This window comes from Acartia tonsa, chromosome 10 (assembly GCF_053477335.1).
Source record: "Acartia tonsa isolate MP-2025a chromosome 10, ASM5347733v1, whole genome shotgun sequence".
NCBI classification, from domain to species: Eukaryota; Metazoa; Arthropoda; class Copepoda; order Calanoida; family Acartiidae; genus Acartia; species Acartia tonsa.
This window is the reverse complement of record NC_137269.1, coordinates 2,722,737-2,732,504: the sequence shown is the minus strand read 5'-3', so window position 1 is coordinate 2,732,504 and position 9,768 is coordinate 2,722,737. Positions and strand designations below refer to the sequence as shown.

The 9,768-nt window shown below is 30.7% G+C and overlaps 1 protein-coding gene across 1 annotated transcript; it reads left to right on the top strand.

Moving 5' to 3' along the window:
- The first annotated feature begins 2,749 nt into the window (after positions 1-2,749).
- Positions 2,750-8,558, top strand: LOC145330386 (uncharacterized). The gene is made up of 16 exons (XM_080175025.1): positions 2,750-3,214; positions 3,433-3,538; positions 3,889-4,071; positions 4,225-4,287; positions 4,351-4,472; positions 4,675-4,786; positions 5,227-5,405; positions 5,643-5,719; positions 6,127-6,195; positions 6,623-6,766; positions 6,856-6,941; positions 7,165-7,258; positions 7,340-7,529; positions 7,710-7,903; positions 8,004-8,057; positions 8,473-8,558. The coding sequence occupies exons 1-16, from the start codon at positions 3,198-3,200 to the stop codon at positions 8,556-8,558; spliced, it is 1,776 nt and encodes a 591-aa protein (XP_080031151.1). The 5' UTR covers positions 2,750-3,197.
- The last annotated feature ends 1,210 nt before the right edge of the window (positions 8,559-9,768 follow it).

Below are 9,768 nucleotides of genomic sequence, written 5' to 3'. Positions count from 1 at the left end.
TCTGATAAAGACTCAAATCAAGTTGGAAACTTTGACCTATGAGGCTGAGTTGGAATACAAGTGTTTAGACCCCAGGATGTTCATAAAACATGGTGGCTCTGGACTTCAACCTAGGCAAAGATGTAAAAATATTTTTAGGAGGTTAAAATGAATTCAAGAAAAAGAAAATACATATTAAAGGACGCCTGCAAGAAATACCACGCTTTAACTGCTGAAAGACTGCCACAAGTGGACCCAATACCCCAAATTTGAAGCCTTCAGCTTTAATATCAAAGAAGTTGTAGGCATTTTAAAATGACATTTTATGTACCTTGAAAATTTTTAAAGATTTTCATTGCTCATGTTATAAATTATTATATGTAGCCTAGAGACAAAGTTATAAGCTTATTTTTCTCGTAAATCTAGGTTGCCAGTAACTTACTATATTTTTACAATAAAAATACCCATTTTTATAGTCAAAATCATAAAAAAAAATAAGTTTAACCTGCGTTGTATGGAGAGTATAGTAACATTTCCAGTGAATCAGAAGGCTGAATCAGCTTAACAACCAATCACAGCTGAGCTTGTATTAGTTTCATTTGTTTCCACTATGATTTTACGCTTACAAACGCAAATTAAATCCAATTTTTATCAGATATTTTGACTATAAAATGTGGTGTTTTTATTGTAAAAATGTAATCAGTTACTGGCAATCTAAGTTTCTGACAAATTTTGTTTTTATGCAACATAATTTAATATTGTAATTTCTATTATGAGCAATGGAAATCTTTGAAAATTTTCATTGATCATAAAATGTCATTTTAAAATGCCTAGAACTTTTTGTTGTTGAAGCTGTAATATTCAAATTTGGGGTATTGGGTCTACTTGTGGCATTCGTTTAGCAGTTAAAGCATTGTATTTCTTGTAGACTTCCTTTAAAGAACTCATTGAACCCAAAAAAACATTTAATGATATTGCAACAAAAAATACTTAATATTTTCATATAAAAGCATAGTCAAACTAAATTTTTGTATTTGATATAACTATATTTAACAAAACCTAGTATATTCACCAAAAAAATACTCAGGTTCACTGCTGGAAGGTGATTAAAATCACTTGCTCTTGATCATGCATTGCATTGTCCAATTTAAATGATTCTAGAAATATTTATGTTTTCTAAAGGAGGGTATGAATTGATAAACTATAGATTTGGCCAAGATACTTACAATTCCTTAACATCTTCCTTCTCTAAATCAGACTTGTATTTATGTGTGAATGGAATGAAGTTTTTCCAGTTGTAGTTGCTGATATTGAGTGTGTTATTCATCATTGTGGACACCCTCACACAGGTCAATTTAGAATATTTTATTTATGTAATAATGGAGGAATAGAATATAGAATTTCCAGATCATGGAAAGAAAACGAAGTTGTGGGATTTGTCGTATTTACATAAGTTTTGATAAGTTATTTTTTTAGGCTAGGTTATGTTAGATAAATGTTAATGATAACTTTACATTTTCTTTCCATTATCCGAATTTCCTTTGAAAATCTAAGGTAAATCCTTTCAGAAATTTCAAAGTTATCTTTTATAAATAGTTTTGTTCTATTAGAAGTAGGGTTGGGCCGGATACTTTTTTGGCCGGATACCGGATACCGGATATCCGGCTGATTTCAAACGCCGGATATCCGGTAACCGGCCGGGTATCCGGCCAACGCCGGATATCCGGCAAATATCCGGTTATCCGGCCAAATTACCGGATATCCGGCCGGATAACCGGCCAAATTACCAGATATTAAAGTAGTAAAAAAAAATTTCTTCAGAAATCTTATATAAATTTACATAAAGTTAAACTTATTCAGAAAAAATGTTCTTCTAGCTTCAATAATATGAAAATTATAGCCATTTAAGATTTTAAAAAGCAGAGATTTTTGGTGTAAAGTATAAAAAATTATAGAGCCGAATATCCGGTATCCGGCCGGATATTGAAAATGGCCGGATATCCGGCCCAACCCTAATTAGAAGTATTTTGCAAATTTATTGACTGGATGAATACAGCTGTAATGAACAACTGAATTAATTAAAGAAAGACATGATATTAGCTGTGTTTGTGATATACAAATATAATTCTATTTACTTAGCTCATATATTTGTTATACCTATTCCTGAAAAAAAATAACTTAATACAAATATTTAATTTTCTCAACAATTTTCTTTAATTGATTATAAATATGTAAGTCTAGATCATAGTCTTTACCACATATAATTTATATTTTTTTAAACTAGGACCTGGAAGTCATGAGCCACCTCCACCTGAATATAATCTTGACTTAGTTGAAAGTGAACAAATCCTGAATTTGCATGTTCCATTTAGAGCCAAAGCAGTTTACAATTGCAAGGGATTAAAAGAAAGAATTAATAATTTTTCTCGTATTCATTCGAATCCGGTGGATAGGAACCTGTTCTCATCCATACGAAAAAAATATATTTAGTATTGTATTATATCCAGCTTTCTACGAAAATAAAAATGTACATTCTATATCTGCGAAAAGCTGTTTATAATACGATGCGAGAAATAACTATTATGATGATTTCATCCTTTAGAATTAACATCACTAAAAATCATATTTATTCATCAATGGATGAATATTATATGATTCTAAATCAGTTCTATTGGAAACAATTAAAATTATTGTCTAGTTATTGTTATTTTTCCCATGTAAGTTAAATATGAAACTTGTATTCTAATCTTTTTATTTCACATATAAGGCTGGACACTTCATTGAGAACAATGAAATAGACCCAACTAAAACTGAGCATTCAATAAGATGTCTGCCAGATGGTGTGTTCCAGCTGTCAACCACATGGCCAAACTGTACACAAACAGTTAGCTGTGGTCCTCCCATAAATTCTCCTGAAAATGGAACAATAACTTGGATTCATGGTGTTATGAATGATGATATTTATAACACAACTGTCAGGAAAAAAAAATATTTCTTAAATCACAATCCTTATTATATTCATGATTTAATTTAGTTTCTTTGTAAATTTCTGAGCTAACTTTTGTAATTATCTTCCTATACTTCTCACTCACTAAATAATTATATTCTAAGTAAAATGATAGAATTTGTTTTGTAATTAATAAAAATGTTTTAATTCTAGATATTCTTGTGTAAATGGTTCACAATTTGATACAGACTCAGATGGCTTTGGAGACACTATGTTTGTGGAAAACAAGTAAATTATTAAAGTTTTTGATTGTTTACATTGTAAAACCCACGTATGGGGAATATTGATATGTTATCCATTGGCTCTTAATTTTAAAGATTAATTTAGAATGTTTAAGATTTTAATAGATTAGATTATGCCCCAAACCAATTTTGAGTATTCAATAAGTACTCTATGTTTTTGTTGACAATAGATGTGAAGAATTTCTAATGCTTTGATTTGTATAGGTGCCAGTGGAACAAGATTTGGTTTCCCCACTACAAAGAATTACCAGCATGCAAAATTACACACTGTGTCAAGCCATATCCAATACCTGAGGATACTATGCTGCAGGTCATCTTATATTCTTATAATAAATTTACAGGATGTCTGTCTGTCTGTTTGTTTGTACCAGAGGATCTTCCTAACCGCTGAAGCAATATGGTTCTCCTTTACATGGTAGCTTCTTATAGGTCCTGCTAAGGTTGAACTTTTTGGGGAAGGGTACCACCAACCTCCCAAGAGAAATCGCACATAGGAAAAATTATCCCTCCCCCTAAATTTTTTTTTTTTTTTAAACTAAAATTGAATGTGGGGGGGGGGGATGGTCATCAATGTTCTGACAGTAAGTTGTTATCATAAACCTTTTGACTTTATCTTTGCATTATTTAAATAATGTCATTTCATGATTAGAATTTACTTAGGACGGAGGTGGATGGACAGAAGTTGGTAGAAAGAGAAAGTATGAATGCAAAAACAAACAAGCAGGGAGGCATACAATGTTCTTTGAGGCTGATAGATCAAAGTCAGAGTTTGAAATTAGTTGTCTTGAAAATGGAGAGTTTGAATTTGATGGAATGAGATCTAGTTGGCCAAATTGTATTGAGGTAGCTACTTAAATTATTTAATGATCAAGGCTTTATGAACATCTTGTATCTTGATTAAGTATTATATGTATATTAAATCTAAATCTAACATTTACATATAGTATATACTGAAATAGTTCAATATTTTATCATGTCATACTTTTATTTAATGAGGACATTGAATGCACTGAACTTCCTCCTACAATTCCAACAAGTGAAGAATATGTCAATGAACTGGTAAGTTTATTAATAATCAACTTTTTAATTTGCTTGTAAACTATTATTCTATATGTGTGTCAGGATGATGGGTGGGTTCACATGGAGTATTATGAATATCCTCTTCCTACATCTTCAATAACTCAAAATCTAACATCAGACTATCCACAGTCATCATTGAAAAGAAACTATAGAGCTAACCTTAAGTAATTTTCCACTTTTGTTGTTTTTTATTAGGATTTTTTTTATATCAAGGTCAATCCATTCATTACAGGTAAAATAAGTAATGTTTAATTTAGCAAACTGTCTGTAGTCTAAACTTTATTTCTGTAAAACACCTTGAGACACACTTAATTCAATCAATCCTGCCTATATAACATATGAATAGCTAATGTCCCATGTTTTAAGATATGGTTGTGGAAGTGCCAGACAGTTTGTTAAAGCTGATGGCAGCCATGTTGAGACACAAGATATTCTGTGTAACTGGAATAGATCTTGGACTCCATCTCACAAAATATTGGTAATATCAGTTGGTCATGAGTTTCAAAGAAATCAAAGAAACAAAATGATATTTAATAAAGGGGAGTTAATATTGGAAAGATTTTTTCTAATAGACATAGTATAACTAGATGGTCAAACTGGCCCCATAAATTTTTGTTTATATAATTTCTAGAAAGCTACCTTTATCCTAAAGAAATTCCAACTAATCATATGCTTCACATTATACAATCGAAGAAATGTTTACTAAATATAATTTACCTAAGAAAAGATTTATCCTAAGAAATGTGATTATTTAAAGCTGGCTTTGCATGCAAAAGAAATGAAAAAATATGCTCTCGCATACATTTGTACACATTTATTACATTAACATGGCTGGATTTTTTTGTTGTTGTACTATTAGTCGAATTAGAGAGTGAGTCTCTAAATTTTTATTTTTAATGTAAAGTACATGCAATTAAGGAATGTGACTGGGTTGCTTGTCTCCGACCACCAGAACCACCCCCAAGTGCAAATTTAATACTGACTGGCTGGGACAAACAGCCAGTTCCATTTGGAGGTACAGCCAAGTATGTCTGTAAGCGAGGCATGTTCTTTGAAACTGATCCTGAACAGCTGGAAGTTATCTATGAGTGTCAGGAACAGAAAAGCAACTGCTAAATTTAAACATTGCAATGTTTTATTTGTACTTAATTCTATGTTGATGATTTGAGGGTTAGTTGGGTAAATATAGTGATATAGACTAATATCCTAATAGTACCTTATATTCCTAACATGTACAACCATTTAATCATTTTTAAATTTGATAGATTTTTAAGGGTGTAATCAGTAATAAGCATAATTTGGTTTAAACTCTCACTTGCTATTCTATAACAGGACGGAACTGCAACATATTCTAGAAGAGGATTTTTTAATACCCCACAAGAAGAACACAAATGGCCAAGATGTCTTGAAGGTTTATTTAGTAATTCTATTAAGCTAAAAAGCTGCTTAAAAGCAGTTCGACCGCTATTGATGTTTTATACTTAATTATGCTACATATTGATGGGAATGTTTTCAAGAAGTTTCAGCCTTCTATCTACGTAAATCTAATTTCCCCCATAGCATTATGGACTGACTGACAGACAAAGTGTATTATAGAGTAGTAGTTATACTACTAAAAAGTGAATTTTAATGTAGATTCGCTACTAAATAATATTACTTTTCATTATAAACATCCAAGAGGAGGGGAAATTGGGTGTTTACTCCTTGCAAACATTGAAACGTCTCATTTTACCCCTCAAAATTAAAAAAAAAGTACATTAAGATCACCCTCCTCAAACCTTTGTTATTCAGTATGAATTAAAAATTTTTTTTTGTTAGCTCCTCTTTGTCAAGCCCCTCCAGAAATACCACCTGAAGGAACCAGGATCAACAAACCTTTAGCAATAGGTATTATTCAGTATGTTTCTCAAGATTATTACAATTACATATCTTTCACTTTTCCTTTTTAAACCTATTTGGGATCTTCTAATTCTATATATCTTGTTTTATTGTTGTTTCTTTCTTAAATTTTTTCATCTTTTTAAAGAATTTATTTTAAAATCTTCAACACATTTTTAATATCAAATCTACTCCCACTACACTGCAGCATTTCTTGAAAAAGGAGAAATTCTAAACACTAGTAAAATTACTTATCCTCTTTTTTAACTTCTGTCTTGCTTTTCTTTATTCTCTATCTAGATTAAATGATTTCCAACAGCTTAGTAGTAATTGGACATAATTGTCCTTGTTTTTTGGATGATTTCAATATATGCATCAATACTATAGCTATAGTATTAAGTAATTCTGCATTCTAATGACTCCTAATTATTTGAAGGTCTTGACCCTAGTCACACCTGTAGACTTGACTCTGAGGAAGTAACTATCCAGTGTCATTCTTTTCTGAGAATATATGTAAAATCTGCATACTTTGGTAGAGTTAAAGCTTTAAACAAGAAGGAACTTTGTAAGGGAGCTAAAGGTAAATAGTATCATTTAATTATTGATAATTTCTTAAACTTAAAAATAGTATTGAATTACTAGGTTAATTTGATATTGTTTTTACATCAGATCCAGACCCCAAAGGAGGTCCTGAAGATAGTTGTATTAATGATCAAGAAGTTGTTTCTGACATTAGGCAAGCTTGTCATGGAAAAGTAAGTAATCCAATTATAAATACACCTTTTAATACCAAAATAAAGTTAAAAGGAATTTTGTAATAAATGAAGTTTATTATTATATAAAATGTTTTCTTTTCTCAATATTGTACTTGAAATTCCTTGGTAAAACTTAAACCATTATTTTTTTTTAACTAATACTAACCAAAGAAAATAATTTGTATAATATTTAGATCAAATAATCTTTGTAAAATTATTATAGTCTGAATGTTCTGTTAACTATGGATTTTCTGCCTATCCCTTGCCTGAAAGTTGTGACAAGTTTAGGAGAGAAGTCAATGCAACCTACATTTGTGGTAAGTCTGAAATTATAATTGTAGACATTATAATAGGTCCTTATTATCTTATAGAAAAATACTGATATTAATTCTGTTAAGTAAAATGTGAGAAATGGCATGAGCTCTTGGACACTGACTCTTGCTTGGAGCTTAGTCTAGGCATGGCAGAATGGTTCAGCAATGAATATCTTGAAAACATAACCGCTGCAGCCCTGAAAGTTGATACCTTGTTTAAGTTGAACACAAGGTTGGATGGGTCTGTTCATACTGTGGCTGATCTTGGGGTCAGGTAAATATAGCACTTCTTTCAGTTCTTTAATTTAAAGCTCATTCTCAAAATAACCAAAAGAAAGATCTTTCAATTGACAGATATTTTTTCCGGTGAGATGAAAATTCTTCAATAGGATGATGAAATTGATATTTTTCTATTTTAACTAAGTTATATTTAGTTGAATTGTACATTGTTCAGGGAAATAAGGTCAGATACTGGTAGTATTTGTGGAACAATGGCAATATACCTTTCCTTATTTGATACAATTCTTACCAAATCTCAGCTAAAGAAAATGACATATGAGTCAATGAGGAAAACAATCTTTAATGAATTAAAGATGGATGTAAATGAAGATATGTCTGACAGAGAACTCTTAGAGTTGCATCATAAAAGTAAGTTTGCATATCCTAATAATGTAATAATCAATTTCTTTAACATGTTTAGACATATTTTTCAATTGCAAACAAATAAATTTATTCAAATTATTTACAGGTATTTGCACAACAGAGCTAGCAGTTAACCCTGAACAATATACAGGAAATTATTGTAATATATATAACAAATAACAAAAATTTATGAATTTGAAAAGTATCTTATTTTGTGTATATGATCAGTAAAATTTATTTCTTTGAGTATGATTACAATAAAATACAGCTACTGGCAATGAAGAGTATACTTATGCAGATTATATAGATGGAGTTGTTAATGCTGTAACTGATATTGCAGAAACTGTAGGACAACAAAGCCAATATGTAACAGAATATAGTAAGATTACCATAATATGAATAAATAATCAGTAATTTAAAAAAAGGCATATGATCCTTAGATTCCAGGAAGGTTTTATCTAAAACAAAAAAACACTATCATCTTGAAATATCAGAGAAGGCATTGATTTTTGATATATTTGAATCTTAAAAATTTGCTCCTCGACAAGGAGCACAAATTAAGTTGTTATATTTAGATGTCTTTGGAAGAAGGAAGAGGTCTTCAGATGTTTTAAGTGACGAAGAAATTGATTTAAGAACAGCTGGAGCTATTCTTGAGTGAGTGCTGAACATTCATTTCAGTTTAAAATTAACCTTACCCTAGTAGTTTTTACCCCTTTTCGGTCAGATTAGAAATCCACAGTCACTAGATTTCAGATTTAAATCTGTCTCAATATGACTCTTTGTTACCAAAGTTCAGATATGACAAAATTTGACCAAAGTTCAGATTTCAATCTGAAATTTAGTGACATTATGTCAGGTTATTTTCTCATTTTTGGCAATGCAAACAAATCTGACACAATATCACCAAAAGTCATATATGACATTTAGTGACATAGAGTCAGAGTTGGGGAAAATACCTAATCTGACACATTACTGCCAAAAGTCATATATGACATTTAGTGAAATAGAGTCAGAATTGAGAAAATTACCTAATCTGACACAATATCACTAAAAGTCATATATGACATTTAGTGACATAGAGTCAGAGTTGGGGAAATTACCTAATCTGATACAATATCACTAAAAGTCATATATGACATTTAGTGACATAGAGTCAGAGTTGGGGAAATTACCTAATCTGACACATTATTGCCAAAAGTCATATATGACATTTAGTGACATAGAGTCAGAGTTGGGGAAATTACCTAATCTGACACAATGTTACTAAAATTCATATATGACATTTAGTGACATAGAGTCAGAGTTGGGGAAATTACCTAATCTGACACATTATTGCCAAAAGTCATATATGACATTTAGTGAAATAAAATCAGAATTGAGAAAATTACCTAATCTGACACAATATCACTAAAAGTCATATATGACATTTAGTGACATAGAGTCAGAGTTGGGGAAATTACCTAATCTGACACAATGTTACTAAAATTCATATATGACATTTAGTGACATAGAGTCAGAGTTGGAGAAATTACCTAATCTGACACATTATTGCCAAAAGTCATATATGACATTTAGTGAAATAGAGTCAGGGTTGAAAAAATTACCTAATCTGACACAATATCACTAAAAGTCATATATGACATTTAGTGACATAGAGTCAGAGTTGGGGAAATTACCTAATCTGACACAATATCACTAAAAGTCATATATGACATTTAGTGACATAGAGTCAGAGTTGGGGAAATTACCTAATCTGACACATTATTGCCAAAAGTCATATATGACATTTAGTGAAATAGAGTCAGAGTTGAGAAAATTACCTAATCTGACACAATATCACTGAAAGTCATATATGACATTTAGTGACA